The sequence below is a fragment of the Bubalus bubalis genome, chromosome 7, assembly GCF_019923935.1.
Source record: "Bubalus bubalis isolate 160015118507 breed Murrah chromosome 7, NDDB_SH_1, whole genome shotgun sequence".
Taxonomy (NCBI): Eukaryota; Metazoa; Chordata; class Mammalia; order Artiodactyla; family Bovidae; genus Bubalus; species Bubalus bubalis.
Genome location: NC_059163.1, coordinates 49,601,623 through 49,618,239, shown reverse-complemented (window position 1 = coordinate 49,618,239; position 16,617 = coordinate 49,601,623). Strand labels below are relative to the sequence as shown.

The following is a 16,617-nucleotide window of genomic DNA, read 5'->3' as shown; positions in this document are numbered from 1 at the left end:
AAGTGAGTTCACACATGTAAGTGTTAAGAGCAGGGCCTGGTACATAGTAAGGTCTCAATAGGTGTTCTGTGATGGTGTTACGTTTTTAATATCTTTTACCAAATTGAAGTTATGTCTCAGAAAACCCTGACTGTAAGATCAGAATCTTCTTTAAGTGGCGAAACAAGCTAAAAAGTTCTACGGAAGTTTTGCTAAAGATCATGTCAGGCTTTTGCTCAAAATCCAAATTGTATGTGTAACATTTTCTCAAAGAGGAACTAAAAACCATAGTTTCACCTTGTAGCATTTACAGGTAACATATAAACCCTTTGTGGCATAAACCGTGGAAGCTCTTCATTCAGTGGTGGTGGTCTTCAGAAGGGTTTTGACGTGGCAGTCCTTACTTTTGTGCTCTTCACTGTGTCTTGTAGGAAGTCTGCGGTCTTGCAGTTCTTCAGACTGCTTTAGTAAAGTGATGCCGCCGAGGAAAAAGAGGAGACCTGCTTCTGGAGATGATCTATCTGCCAAGAAAAGTAGACACGATAGGTACGTTGCAGAGACAGTGGATCCACGTTGATGGCATACATGCCAAAGAGGCACATTGATCCATGAGCCCAGTGTGGGCCTTCCAAGTACACGAACACCAACTGGAATGTTTTGGTTCTGCCAGGCAAACTTTCAAAGTGTAATAATTTCGTGATACTTAATGTGTGGGTTCATGAAATAAAAATGAATTAGGTAATCTGGGTTCTTAGAAATTTCAAGTTTTATCTTAGTCCATTGATCCACCAAAACTGGTGTAGAGTTTCTTTCTTTCCTTTTAAGGGTTTGCTGTCTGTGCCCATTGAGGACCTCAGGATAGGTATGTATCTGTTCTTTAAGAGGGTTTCCCTACCTGCAACAGGAGCAGAATTCCCGTAGCTCCTTTGCAAGGACCTGGGTGACATGGCTGAAGGGAGCTGCCTGTCCCCAGTGCTCTGAGCCTGCCTGGAATATTAGCTGAGCTGATGTTCCTTCTCTGAAGAGTGAGGATTTGTTAGGAACCATGAAAAACAAGACTGTTGAAACCACTTCTCTTTCAGACAAGTGAACCGCTAATTTTGGTAACTCCCAAGGTCCGTTAGGTTTGCTTATTTTAGACATTTTTACTGTTTCAGCCAGATTTTAATGGCCACTTTTGTTCTCTCTCTCTTTTTTAAACAATGAACAAACATCATAGTTTTAATCTTTTCTGCCTTTTCCTATCTTCCTCCATCTGGCTGTATAGGTCATTTCACTTCACTGATGTGGCCTGAATTGCCATATTGATAATCAGAGGGATCAGATGAGATCTTTCTGCTTCTTTCTCGCTGTGATGTTTCATATACTATAACTCCTAGAGGGTTAGAGAGATGGACTCTGAGAACATGAAAATCGTGTCACTGTTCCTATCTCAAATGAGTGGAAAGTATTATCTGAAAAAACTGTAGCCGTGATTTAGAAGATAATCAATAATCACCAACACCGTTTAGACCAGTGATTCAGCTTTATGAAGCCAAGCTCCGTGACCATTTGGTGGTACAGATATGATTATCAAGGAATTGTTAAATTCTGGTTATCACATAGCATGGCTGTATGTAGCACTTACTATTTTTTCACTGTCTAAATTCTTTTAGCATGATAAAGCCAGTTTCAAGTCTGTACAAGGCTGAATTTTCTTCACTAATTCAATCAGAACAGTATATCTCAACAATCTGAATGTAGAAACAGATAATGAGAACTGAGCAGTCTAATATAAAGCCGTATTTTTAAAGCATTTGCAAAAATGTAAAATAATGCCCCTCTTCTCATTTATTATTTTTAAAACTAGAATTATGTTTCATTAAAATACAGTGTTTTAATACACACACAAAAACTGGTAGTTGAGTTGCAGAAAGGTGTGAAGTACTCTCCTTGATAGCATTTCATTGGTCACCCAGGGCATGGGGAGCTAATTCTATAGCTGGATGATTTAGTTGCGTTTCATTCTTGGTCTTTTTTGGAAAAACTTTATTTACATACCACAATGTGTACAGTTTTAAGTGTACAACTCAGTAATTTGTACTAAGTTAGAGTTTTGCAACCATCACTACAAACCAGTTTTAGAAGATTTCTCTCACCCCAGTTAGATCCTTGATGCCCACTTACAGTCAGTCTGTCCTTATTCCCAGCCCCAGGGAACCACAAATTCACTTTCTGCATCTTCATATTTGCCTTTTCTGAACATTTCACATACATGAACCTTTGTGTGAAATGCCTTTTTTTTTTTTTTTAAACCTAGCATAGTTTTTTTTGAGATTCTTCCATGTAGTAGTAGCATGTATTATTTATTTTTTTCTGAGTGTTATTCCAGTGTCCTTTTTTAGGTAGAATATTGTCAAGTAATTCAGACATTACAGTCTTATATAGATCTCCAGTTAATTGACCAGTTACAGACTTGGAGCTGAGATAGAAATGTCCAAACCCAGGACTAGAGCAAATCTGTTTGAACCCCTGGCCGGTATCCACCTTTGTTTCCAGGTGGTATGGCTGCTTTTTATAGAGGAAATACAAAACTAGTGGTTTGTGGTTTCAGTATCTTAATACCCTATAACATATTTGGGGGTTTTTTTGGGTATGAAAACCCAGAATCTCTAATTAGCAGTATATACAGATATCCTGGTGAAAGTCTCGATCATGAATAAACGCTCACTTCAGAAGAATTCTGTGTAATATTATATGTTATGTAAATAAAAGCTATATTCATAAATGTTCATATATAAATAAGGGATAAAACTTATAACTTTTCTATTGAAATCACTATTTGTAATGATACTGCTTCTTTTCCCCTCCCCAAGTAGGGAATGTCTTGCTCCTCAGCCCCATGTCATCATGAGATAAGGAATTCCTGACGAGGGTCACAGCAGTGCAGGAGGAGGCCCTGTGCTTGCTGACTCAGTTCTCCAGCTTACGCACTGGTTCCACATGGGACACGCCAGGAGAAGGGCAGGAGCCAGGATTTCTCTGTATTTCTTTTTCCTGAGGTTTTTTTTCCCCTGGAGGCTTGTTCATGATTTGATGTTTCTTTTCATTTGCTTAACAAGTTCCTTGGAGATCTCTCCTATTGCCAGGTTCTTCCTTAGACCGTGCCCTGTGCCCAGCCTGACTCAGATGACATGGGCATCAGGAGAACTTAATTCAGGAACACGATTGAATTCTAGGGTCTTCAGTTGAAGAAAACACCAGTGACATTTCTTGCTGCATCTCACTATTGTTCTATATTTGGTTCTGGCTGGAGAGGTAGAAAGGTGTATATCAGATACTTGTTCTGTTCAGTTTTTACTAGCTATTTGTTCATCAGAGAAAAACCTGTATTAAGAGCTTACCATTTAATTCTATACTAGGTATGACTGTGTTTAAAACTATAAAGGTGAAGCCTCCACATGCAAGAAGTGGAATATTCTAAATGTATGTGAAGTACCTATTAACTAGGTATCTATTGGGTAAAAGAATAAAAACTATTTGTTACTTAAAAAACTCAGTTTCTTAAAATAACTTCTAAAACTCCTTTCTCAATTTCTAGCATGTATAGAAAATATGATTCAACTAGAATAAAGACTGAAGAAGAAGCCTTTTCAAGTAAGAGGTGCTTAGAATGGTTCTATGAATATGCAGGTAGGTAATCATATCACCTAAGGCTGAGCCTCATAAAAATACAGAGTACTTTAGAGGAAACTAAAGAATTGAAAAATGAGTACTTTTCGAATTTGGTGTGTGTGTGTCTGTGTGTATGTGTGTCTTCCTGTTTTCGAGAGGGAGCACAGTTGAAACAAATCACCAAAGGTTCTATTTATAGCCAGCAGCTAAGCCAAAGAATTCAGAACACTAGAAGGGAACTGAAAAGATGAAATGTACTTGGGAGAAATACTCTGGATTGCTAGGAAACCTGTTGAAAATGCTGGTAATGGGTGGCTGCTTGGTTCATGCATCCAAGTTAAAATAGGCTTTGTTGCTTTGAACCTTTATGTAGTGCAGTGGAATTTCTTATATTGTGTCTATTTTGAAAGATCATTTGGCAGACAGTGTTGGTTTTGTCATTTAAAATATCTTAAAAACAATCCCATTTTTGCGGTTTATTATAACTGGTTGAATAATATTGAAATAAAAGGTTTGTTGTTTTTTTTTTGTGGCTGTGTATGGTGTAAAAAAGGGGGGAAAAAACCCTTTCAGACAAGTTTGAACTGAAGGCTATTTTACCGTTCCTCTTCCCCATCAGATTTCTATCATAACGTATCCACTTGACAGTTCAATGACCTTCAAACAGATTTACTCAATATCAGTCTCTACTCCCAATCAGGGTCTATGTGTTGCCTATTGTCTATAATTTGAAGAAAAAAAAAATGAGCAGATTACACATGTCATTCCCTAACAATCCGTTACACCCTTAACCCCACTTAAAAACCCCTACTACCTGCGGGAGAAAAGACAGCTAACTCACAGTGGTCCCTTTGCCTGGAGTGTTTTTCTCCAGTTTTCCATTTGACAAGCAAATGGTACATCTCTTAGCTTAATTAGCTTAATAACCTTCTTTGTCCTCTTACAGGAAGGACATTGCTCATAACTGGTTTTGATGCCCTTTTCTTGGGTATCAGAATGAGAATTCTTCCTGAGGCCAGTGTTTTCCTCCTACCCCACGTTTTTCTGATAAAAGTCGTGCCCTCTTTGGCCACAAAGATTGTTCCTGGGGCTGGCAGGTAACCCAGATCAGGACCATCAGATAAAATGTCCTGGGGTTTTCAGATTGAAACTGGAAGAAGAGCCTCTTTCTCTTCTGGTGGTAGACTTGAAAGGATGTGACCCTGATTTCCTGTAGTCTTTTGGATTTTTGTGAGCTACCCCAGTGTCTTTCTAGTGAATTCTCTTTCATCACTTGAACTAATTTGAGCTGGGTTTTATTTGCAGGGATGGACACATAGTGTAAACACTTACATGGTATTAGAATTTATCTGTTTTTCATGTTTACATCTTGAAAGCATGACTCTCTTGAAGACACTTTGTTCCTAGTCAAAGTAGTCGGCACGTTTCCAGGTGTTAAGTACTTGGGTCTGAGTGATGGAGCATTTTCTCGTGTTCCTGTCACTTTGATTACAAAAATTGCTTGCTTTCTTATATTGGTTCACATTTATTGTTATGACATGTATTATAAGAGGGAAAGTTTAAACAGAAAAAGTACACTTAATCCCACCACCATCGCACAGCCATTTTGATACGGTTATGTCCTCCTTTATAAGCAAATATAAATTTTTCCATAGTAAAAGCCACACTTCTGTTTTCCTTTAAAAGGAAACGCAGTACAGTTTTTCCTTCTTGATTGCTCTTCTCTGGTTCAAAAAGGTGACATTTGGGATAAAGATTAAGCTGCATTCTCTAGGTTCCTTGAGACCCCTGCCAGGTGATTCGTTGTGGGGTTCATTACTGCAAGAAGTTTCTGTGGTATGGCTCTCCCTATTTTTATACCCCCCCTTTTCTTTTGTATCTCATCAGGAAAAATGGCTTAAAATTGGGAATAACTAAATCTCCACCTGGTACCTGCTTTCATTTTTTAATATCCCAACCACATGAATAAAAACTGTAGATCAGTATTATTCAGGAAAAGCACATGGTGAGGGGCCCCAGGAAGGTTGACAGGCTGTGCTCCGTGCCAGTCTGGGAGCAGAGAGTGAGGCTGCGGGCCCCAGTGCCCGGATGAGGGCCCTCCCCCGTGGGATGATTGTGTTCCCTGGGAGATAGCCACCTGCTGTGGGTTGACTCCCTACACTGAACAGAGTGGAGTGGAGGGCGGTAGGGGACCTTGGCCGTGCAGTCCCATGACACAGATGGACCTTCGTTCTTCCCAGAGCTCTCAGTTCCACCTCTTGCCCTGACCTCTGCCCTCCGCCCTCCGTAGCCTGAACCTAGCCCTCCTTTGCACCTCTTAGGATACAACCTCTTGGCTTTTAAAATTCCTGTCAACTCGGTTTCTGATTCTCAGAGATTTGATAAATGAAACTCCCTCAACTGGGGCTCTTGTCCTGTTCTCTGTGGTTATAGGTTTACTCACTTTGGTGCTGTGGTACTCTAGTCCTCTGACTTTAGAAAGTGTTGCTGAGGGCAAGATTGGGGGAGTGTCTTGTTTAGACCTCTGTCTGAAGCTAGAGTCTCATTTCTTTTTCATTAAAATAACCAGCTATACATAAATAATTTATCTAATAGCTTTCACCTTCTGAAATATATCTAAGAATAAGAGGTGAGAGCAGGTACCCAAGCGCCAACATTTAAGTCACACTGAAGCTCACACATGTGAGTTGTAAAAGTTCTGCAAGTCCTGATTGTAGGCTCTTCATCTCTACTTTGAATTAGGTCCTATAGCACAGTTGTGTTTTGGTTTATCAAAGTGGGGCTAGGGATCAGGAGCAGTGGGCTGTCAGTGAAGGAGACAGAGTGGCCCCTTTCGCCCCAGTGATGCAGCGTGGTGCGATTATGGAAACTGTACTATGATGGTCTTGGGCCGTCATGAAAAAGTTAAATATATTTAGTTAGGAGCCCCTACTTAAAATAGCAGTGAAAGTGGGAGGACTGCTGTTTTCTAGATTATTGTCAGTATATCTACCTTCTAAATGGACCTCTAGTATCATATCACTGCGGCATTCCATAGCTTTTAAACCACCTCCCTCAAACCTACTTTTAATCTGCTTTGTGTTAGCGAGTGGCCTGTTTGTTAGATTGTTGTTCAGTCGCTAAGTCATGTCTGATTCTTTTGTGATCCCATGAACTATTCCCCGCCAGACTTCTCTGTCCATGGGATTTCCCGGGCAAGAATACTGGAATGTGTTGCCATTTCCTTCTCCAGGAGATCTTCCCAACCCAGGGACTGAACCTGCGTCTCCTGCATTGCAGGAGGATTCTTTACCGCTGAGCCACCTGGGAAGCCCTTTTGTTAGATTAAGATTGCTCAATTCTACAGATAAATGATAAGTCTAGTGTCAGTACACCCATAAGCCCAATGAACACTGTGATTACAAATAGATCTAAATGTGTGTGCGTGGGAATGATAATGAGAAAAAAGGAAAAGTTATTGGAGATAACAGGATTATGGGTAGCCTTTAAGTAATGTTGACTGATAAGCTCTGTTGTAATTTTTTTAGGATAAAATATTAAAGTAATATGAGTCATGCCATTGCAAACCATGCTGTTAAAACCTTGTTTTTTATAAAATACACAGATGCATATGGCATTGCATAAAATGTGAAAAAAAAAGAAAAAAGCATAGGAAACTTAATGTCACCACTGCCCAGGGTACCTCAGCAAACCTTTGAGGGCCTGCTGCATGCCAGGCTGTGGAGTGTGTGTGGACAGTCGAAGTGCTGTGCTTGAGTTCATTTTGTTGTGTGGTATACAGACAAATGGAGAAGCGCCATCACTGTGATGAGCATTGACAGGGAGGGGAGGTGGGGTTGGAGGGGGTGTGAGTGGGACAGCCAGCTGGGAGACCCCCAGGCCCTGTGCCCAGGCAGGGGAAGGGCAGGTGGCTTGCCAGGCTCAGGAATAGGTAGCAGAGAAAGAGGGTTTTTTTTTAGATCACAAAGTATAGAAACCAAAGACAAAAATTTTTTAAGATTATGAAGTGCCTTTTTTCCCCTCAGCTTTGTGTAACCACCTCCCAATGAGTCCTTTCAGTAGATACTAAAAACTCATCTGTTCCTACAAACGGAACCTCTTAGCAGGCTAGAAATAGATGGATACTTCCATCGGATATCATTGCTCTTTAATCTCATAGCTCAAATATACGGTAGTGGAATGAGGGTAGGGACTACGAAACATGGAATTCACACACACAGTGACCTACAGTGGAGTAGTGTACAGAATATCAGCTGGATGTTTACACAGGAAAATTACCAGATGGTAAAATAAAGCAGGATACGGTCTGAACCATGTGTGTAGATAAACAAGTTCAGAACCACATCTCACTATATATTTGCACATACATAAATACATAGCAAAATGGCCCAAGAGTATACATGCCTGCCTGGTAAGGAGAAGAGGAAGGCAAGCTTTCTCTTTACTTCACCTGGACTTCTCTGTTTGAACGTTTCACCATATGAATGTATTCATGTATCATTTGTGTAATATGCATGAGTGTGCACATGTAGGTATATGCACACACGTGTGTGTGCTTAGTCACTCAGTTGTGTCTGACTCTTTGTGACCTCATGGACTGTTGCCCACCAGGCTCCTCTGTCTATGGGATTTTCCAGGCAAAGATACTGGAGTGAGTTGCCATTTCCTCCTCCAGGGGGTCTTCCTGACCCAGGGATTGAACCTGGGTCTTCTGCCTTGGCAGGTAGATTCTTTACCACTGAGACACCTGGGAAGCCCATGTGCACACACAGACCCAAATGATAAAATGCTAACTGTATTCCCATTTGAGTCAAGACTGAGATAAGGGTGCCCATACTTACTCTTTTTATTTGCCATTGTTTTGGGAGATTATTAGCTAATCTTGTTAGATAAGAGAAAGAAAGAAGGGGCATAAATACAGGAAAGGAGGAGGCAAAAACAGTCATTCATTAAAGATGAAATGATTGTTGTGCACCTGGAGGCCAAAGAGAATTGCCTGAAAAACTTATAGAAATAAATATGTATATATTTACTGTGGCTAAAATTCTATAAAATAGCTTATTTGAGGAAGGATTTTTAAAGAAATTCTTCTGGGATGTGGGGAAAGGTTAGAAGGAAAACTTTTGCTTTTTTAGTACTTTTATTTTCAGTTTTACTTTTAATTGAAATTTCATATCATTGTATGTATTAATGTTGCCCAAAAAACTAAATTAAAAATTAAGTAAAGTTTTATTTGATTTTCCTGTAATAAGACAAAATTAAGGATACATTGAAAAACATGTAAAATAAAAGGGGAAAAAAAAAGAAAGTCCCAAAAAAGGTAACAGATTTGAATTATGTGAAATGAAATTATTTGTGATAAAATAACACATTTGTGATTAAAAGGAAAATAAAGCAGGCAGAAAAAGTATTTGCTCTGGCTAGATTATGTGGAAGAGCCTGAGTTTGGATTTTAAGAGAAGCCAAGGACTAGAAGAGAGAAAAGTGGCACAGGACTGACCAATAAGCATGCAAGGTGGTTTTAATTGTCACCCTTTGTTGAGACCATTGTGTTTCTTTCCAATCTTGGTGGGCAGGGACCATGTATTATTCCTCATCAGCTACTTCTACAGTGATAGCTCCAGGATGTGCCCAGTTGATAATATTTGAATAACAAAGGCATTTAGATGGATTCTGCTGATCTTGGCAGCTTGGTGCATCTGAAGGCTATGGAAGATTGTAGAGTGATTTTTATATTCTGATATCCATCCATTCATTCAATAAAATTTATGGAGCAACTGCTTCATGCCAGGGTAGTAGGTTGAGGTTATAAGAAGAATAAATAGCTCTTACTCTGTTGGAATTTAGAAGGGAAGGTAGATGAGCTGGGACTTGATGCAAATGTGGGTACAGTATTCTTAGCATTGCATGGGGACTGCCTGACCTGGCCTCCATTGGTGGGGGTGGGGAAGTTGGGAGGACTGCCTGTATGGTTCCCATCTTCAAGATGGAAGGAGCTCACATGAGAAGAGGGGAGAGGGAGATGGACTGAGGCCCCACAAGTAGTACCATGTGCAGTACCATGTAGTAGTGCCGCATGTCAGGGTGTGTGTGTGGAGCAAACCATGGGTCGGTATTTCTGGATCCTAATTTTTATTGATTCAGCAATATTTATTTGATTCTTTTATTTCCGGGAAACTTGATTTGAAGGTGGAAAGTTACGAGGCTGAAGAGGAAGGGTGGCTATAGATCATAACCTTATTTGATATGCCAGAGACTTTGGACTTCATCCATAGATAGCAGGGAGCTTAAAATCAAAGGATTTTAAGCCAGGATGGAGTTTATGTTTGAGGTGGACCCTCCAGGTGGCTGTGTGCAGGGTGAGTCAGAGCAGGCTGAGGCTCTGGAAATAGGGAGACCCCGAGGGTACTGCTGTGGTCATCTAAGTGAGAGAATGACGTCTGCATAATAAGTCAGCAGTTAAGAAATATTTGGAAAGTAAAATTGGCGGCACACTGGATTACTGATTGACTCTTGAGAATGTAGGAGAAGAGGGTGCTGCAGGATGAGGCCTTCCGTTTCAGGTGGTGACCCGGGTTGAGACACTACGGAAGGATAATCCCAGCTACTCCAGGGAAGCCACATAAAACAGAGACAGACTGTGTCTATTGGATGTGGTAATTAGAGCTGATGGGTGGCCTTGGCAAGGGGAGTTTCCATGGAGGGAGAGGAATAGAAAACAGTTGCTGTGGTTGAAGAATGAGTGGGGATGCAATAGAGCTGGGATGTGTGGACATTTCTTTCAGGAAGAGAGAGAGCTAACATGGAGTGTGAAGAAAGGGCTATTGCCTTGTGTAGAACAAAAAGACTGCTTGATTTTTTTTTTCTGTGTAAAAGAAACAATTATATTATTTCCCAGTTAATTTTATAAAGAATATTAGGTGGTTTTTTTTACTGTGTTTCCAAAATTTATTTTATGTGTTGAAATTATTATCAAAATAAGAATAGAGATTTATAAGCTACTTTAAAGAATAGAAATTGAATACCTATAACCTTATCTTTAGATATCAATTATATGTACACCTATTTGTAGGTTGAAGGACTTGGCCATAAATAGATGTAAATGATTGTGCAAAGCAGAATCCTTTAAAGATAGAACTTAAATTCCAGAATATTTTTCAACTTACACTTGGTAATTTCTTCCTTCAGAAAGGGTTTATGGTCTGTAGGTGTTATTTGATCTTAATAATAAGTATTTTAACAGTATAATGCTACAGTAGTAGTAATCTGTACATGGTTAGATTTACTTTATATAAATTGCATTTCATCACAGGTACTGATGATGTTGTAGGTCCCGAGGGCATGGAGAAATTCTGTGAAGACATTGGTGTCGAGCCAGAAAATGTAAGTCTAACTTACTAATTTGGGCAAATCAGTTGATCTGATTTTGTCTCTCAACAAATAATGCAACAGTAAAGAAGTAAGGATATGTTAGTTTTTATGAGGCAATCTAAGAAATAAGTTTCATACTGAATTGGTTTGTAAAGCAGAACTTTTTTTGCAGTTGATATGGTATAACTACAGTTAGTCATTTTTTTTTCTCATTTAATTTCTTAATTTCACTAATCAAGTAACTAAACTAGATGTTTAAAAAGTGGAGCGCGCGTGTGTGCCTCCGATAACAGATACTAGGGGACTGATGGCACTGTGTATGTCTGTCCTCCTCTGAGGTTGTTCCAGCCTGATGTAGAGTTTGTCCAGGACTTTGAATAATTAATTATTTATAAGAGTTTTGAATAGGTTGTAATTATCAAGGATTTTTCACAGCTTTCACTTCCAGTTGAATTTAGCTTGGAAAGTGATTGATTTTTAGTGTAAAAGCCCTAAGTATTTCCCTTAAAAAATTCAAGTAGAAGGTTTTTACATGCTTAATTATTTTTGCCTAATTCTTATCATCATTTTATTATTGAATATTTTTCCTATTCCCACATCTGTCTTACTGTAAAATGAAAAATTATACAAATGCCCTGGCTCATTAGCTGTACAGTTCAATATTACAGCCCCCAGTTTAACAAATACTTCTTACATCCTCAATGAATTTATACGCTGGTAGAGCTCCCAAGGGGTCATCCCTTTCATCAGAGTATTGGTGAGATAACCTGGTGCCCATGCTGATATGTCATGCTCCTGGAGATTTCACAAAGAAATTTTATTAAACATTTTTTGTTACCATTTCTATGCCTACATCTTCCCCACTTCCTCCCAGTAACACTTTAAATTTTCTAAAGAGCCTTTGGACTGATTTTTGCCTTGTATTTTTAATTTGAATGTGATCTAGTTCAAGTTGTTGTTCAGTTGCTAAGTCATGTCCAGCTCTTTGTGACACCATGGACTGCAGCATGCCAGGCTTCCCTGTCCTTCACTATCGCCTGGAGTTTGCTCAGATTTGTGTCTGTCGGGTCGGTGATGCTGTCTAACCATCACATCCTCTGCTGCCCTTTTCTCCTTTTGCTCTCAGTCTTTCCTAGCATCAGGGTCTTTTCCAGTGAGTCGGCTCTGCATCAGGTGGCCAAAGTTTTGGAGCTTCAGTCCTTCCAATGAATATTCAGGGTTGATTTCCTTTAGGATTGATTGGTTTGATCTTGTAGTCCAAGGGACTCTCAAGAGTCTTCTCCAGCACCACAATTTGAAGGCATCAATTCTTTGGTGCTCAGCCTTCTTTATGGTCCAACTCACATCCATACATGACTACTGGAAAAACCATAGCTTTGTCTGTTCAGAACTTTGTTAGCAAAGTGATGTCTGCTTTTTAATATGCTGTCTAGGTTCGTCATAGCTTTCCGTCCTGTGAGCAAGCATCTTAATTTCATAGCTACAGTCACTGTCCACAGTGATTTTGGAGCCTAAGGAAGTAAAATCTGTCATCTTTTCCCTCATCTGTTTGCCATGGAGTGATGGGACTGGATACCATGATCTTAATTTTTTGAATGTTGAGTTTTAAGCCATCTTTCTAGTTCAGATGTCTTGATACATTATTCAGATTGGTGCAAAGGTTTGGGGACAGCTGGGTCAGTAGTGTTTTGCTTAATCTGGTCCGTAGCCAGAAAAGAACATTTCACTGACTTTAAGAAGGAAGTTTTCAGACAGGGAATGAGCTAAGGTTGACAAGTGTTTTCTGGAGGGTAGTATAAGAGGGGCGAGAGTGAGCTGGCTCTGAGAGGAGTCCCAAGTTTCTACCCAGGGAAGGGCAGTCAGCATGTAATCGGGGTGGGCAGCAGGGCCTGATGGGGGAGATTGGGAGGTGTCAGGCTGCAGGTGTCAGAGGGATTAAGTGGGCATCTGCTCTCAGGGGAGAAAGGCCTGTTGGGTAGGAGGAGTGCTGCAGCTGTTTCTAGGCAAAAAAACTAGCAGGGCCCAGCTCTTTAAAGTTCCTCACCCCCAGATACCAGTGTGTGTGTGTCAGTCGCTTAGTCGTGTCCGACTCTTTGTGGCCCCATTGGACTGTAGCCCGCCAGGCTCCTGTGTCCATGGGATTTTCCAGGCAAGAATACTGGAGTGGGTTGCCATTTCCTACTCTAGAGGATCTTCCCAACCCAGGGATCAAACCCTGATCTCCTGCATTAGCGGGTGGATTCTTTTACCAATGGCGCCACCTGGGAAGCCCCCAAATACCAGAACTCAATAAAAAAATAGTTGCTATTATTATCTTTTTTGGTAATTATGAGTCTTTGGCTCTCCATTTCTGTAGGAATAGAAATAATCTTGAAATGTTGAATCACATAGAAGACTAAAAGACCCAATTCAGACTATTATTACAAAGTATTTATTATTGTATTTCAATTTAAGATGCCACTAATAGAAATTTTATTATTTTATTCATCACTTAAAGGGAAAAATGTTAAGTAAATCTGATAAGCCATCAGGTATGGATGCATCCCAGTTTTAGAAATTGTTTGAAAAACAAACACTGAAATAGTTTTTTTTAAAGGCTTATCTGTATTGATAAGTGAGCACTTTAAAGTATTTAAAATCCTCCCCTTGCCTGATATTTATAGCTTATGAAATTTAAGCAGGCTTGTAAAATTCAGGTCAGCTTTCATTTACTAAGGTAACAATGAAGTTCTTTAGTTAGCTTATTCTTGGCTGTCCTAGGGAAAGGTCTGTTTTGTGTAAAGAAATTCCCATTGTGATAACTGCTTTGGCTGTTTGGCCTCATTACATGCATACTGTGTGTGTGTGTTCCTTTGCCATAACTGTTTTTTTTTTTTTTTTAACTTAACAAGTGTTTATGCAGAATAGTTAATCTTTCTAATAGAGAATTGAGTATAGATACTGTTTGAGAATATATCAGGTTCGAATTAGAAAGTGTATATGTACCACGTCTTCTTTGTCCATTCCCTTGTTTGTGGACATTTAGGTTGCTGCCATGTCTTGGCTTGCCTCATTTTTTTATGTTATATCACCCTGATTTCCTCTCACTATCACCATCATCTGACCCAGTTGGGCACCATCTGACCCAGATCGTAGTTTAATGGTGTGGGGCAGTTCTTCTGGTGTAAAGAAATGAGATTACCTGCCAAATGCCACGTTTGCTTGTCCCCAGCCAACTGTATTATAGGAACATGTATTTCCTTCCCATTGCCCTTTTTTTTATTACAACAAATAGACATACAGCCATTCAGGGTATGTGTGCTCTCCAGTTGAGAACTCGAGTTCCCTTCTGTATGAGTGACTGTCCAGAGATTGCCAGCCTTGCAGAGTTGCAGGATGGTCCTAGGAAGGCCCTGTCCTGCTTTGTCACCTCTCCAGCAATGGCATGCTTTGTTTTTAAGTTACTCCTCATCTTGCCTTGGGTCTTGAGGTAGATGAGGTGGGAGGGCTTCCTCCTCTCTCCCTAATCTAGAAGGCCTCAGCTCTGTCCTTGTCTAAGAACCCCAAAGAGCTTGCAGCTGGAGGCATCTTCAAAATGTAATTTTGTCTTTTATGCCTTCAGGTATTTATTAAACTCACCATAACTATCTTGGTGCCACCCTTTTCTCTAAAACATCTAAGTGAAAAAGTGATGAGCAGTGCCACAAACCAGTTGTCACAGTTGCTCACATCAGCAGAGTTTCAGAAGATCCACTGAAGGCAAGGATGGTGCCCACTGAGAAGTGACTGAGTGGCAATCTGTTCAGCCTGTGCTTGTTGCAGGCACAGCGCCATAGACGTGGAATGTTGGGAAAGTGAAAGAAAGTGAAAGCAAAGTCGCTCAGTCGTGTCCGACTCTTTGTGACCCCATGGACTGTAGCCTATCAGGCTCCTCCGTCCATGGGATTTTCCAGGCAAGAGTGCTGGAGTGGATTGCCATTTCCTTCGCCAGGGGATCTTCCTGACCCAGGAATCGAACCCAGGTCTCCCACATTGCAGGCAGATGCTTTACCGTCTGAGCCACCAGGGAGTGTTGGGCTACATTAAAATCATCTCCCCCCTTTTAGAGTTGAATTTACAGATATGTCCACTGTCTGTCCCTCCACCTACCTTTTGGGTTTTAACACCCTGTTCTGCACGTCTCTCTTCATTTTCACTCAAGTCTTGGAAACTTCCATATTTGTGTTGGTGGCTCCACTTCATTTGTCTCAATAGTGACACCGTTTCCCTTTGTATAGAATGTGTTTAGCAAAGGTGTATTAAGTCGTCCCTTACTAGCAGGTATTTGGTGGGTCTCAGTCTTTTACTACTACAAATGGTCCTGTAGGAAGTCTTGATGCCTGTTCAGCTTTGTGTACCTGTGTAGGTGTATCTATGAGATCACTTCCATAAGTGGAACTGCTGGTTCCAGTTTTGATACTGCAGAGCCACCCTTTGGAGAGGTTAATCCCTTTATACTTTCACCATCAGGCATCAACAGAAGTCACATTTATCCAAACCCTTATCAGCAGACTGAATTATCAAACTTCTAGATGTTTGCCAAACTAAAACTCATTTTCGAGTTACCCTGTTCATATTTCAGTGACTAAACTACTGTGAACATTTGGTGTGATGTTAATGTATTTAATTGCTGAGATCTGTTCTCCTGATTTGATTGGTCTTTCTACTTTGTTTTGTTTTAAACAGGTAGTTATGCTTGTCCTAGCTTGGAAATTGGATGCACAAAATATGGGTTATTTTACTCTACAGGAATGGTTAAAAGGAATGACTTCTCTACAGTAAGTCCCGAGGCTGCCCTGGGATGGGGGTGGGAGTGGGGGTCCTTGCTCTCCCCTGGCTGATGGCCTCCCTCTGGTACCTCATCTGGGTTGGGTGACTGGAGGAAAGCCTGGGGGTCTGGGCAGGCTTCACCTGTGGTTACAGGTATGAAGACCAAGCCCCATTTTCATATATGGAGGAGAGGGCTATTACGGATAAATTTTAGCAATTGAAGTTTTTATATAATGTACACTGTTTATTTTAGTATTCTTCTAGAGCAGCTCAATAGAAATGGATCATGCTTTTCTCATATATGTGAGCCACATATATAACTTAAAATTTTCTAATAGCCACATTAAAAAAAGGAAAAGGAAACAGGTAAAATTTATTTTAATGTATTTTACTTAACCCAGAATATCCAAAATACTATCATCCTAACATTAATCAATATTTTAAAAATCACTGAGCTATTTTACTTTTTTTTTCATATTGAATCTTCAAAATCTGGTGTATATTTTACATTTATGATACATCTCAGTCTTCATTAGCTGCATTTCAGGTGCCCAGTTGCTGTGTATGTTTAGTGGCTACCATGTTCGACAGCATAGGTTTAAAATCATAGTGTTAGCATCTGGTTTATAGTTAGTGAGAACAGTTGAGTGAAGTATAACTTACAAGTGAAGATATTTATCTTTTATTCAATATATTCTCACATTAGCTTTGTGAAAATTTAAAATTTCATTACTCTAGTGATTAAAAATTAATAATAATAAAGATTCTGTTTATGTTACTTGGTGCAGAGTTGAGGAAAAAATCAGTGGTCTTATGTATTCACTT

The 16,617-nt window shown here is 39.9% G+C and overlaps 1 protein-coding gene across 4 annotated transcripts in view; it reads left to right on the top strand.

Annotated features, from left to right (window-relative positions):
- DCUN1D4 (defective in cullin neddylation 1 domain containing 4) overlaps positions 1 to 16,617 on the top strand; it is an 82,764-nt gene that overhangs the window by 41,995 nt on the left and 24,152 nt on the right. For 3 of the 4 annotated variants that reach the window (XM_025290053.2, XM_025290054.2, XM_044945878.2), the window contains 4 exons: positions 411 to 525; positions 3,560 to 3,651; positions 10,946 to 11,016; positions 15,709 to 15,800. In XM_025290053.2, the coding sequence (XP_025145838.1) occupies positions 411 to 525; positions 3,560 to 3,651; positions 10,946 to 11,016; positions 15,709 to 15,800 (370 nt within the window). The remainder of the gene's footprint in view (positions 1 to 410; positions 526 to 3,559; positions 3,652 to 10,945; positions 11,017 to 15,708; positions 15,801 to 16,617) is intronic. The other variant, XM_044945876.1, reaches the window with a different exon arrangement.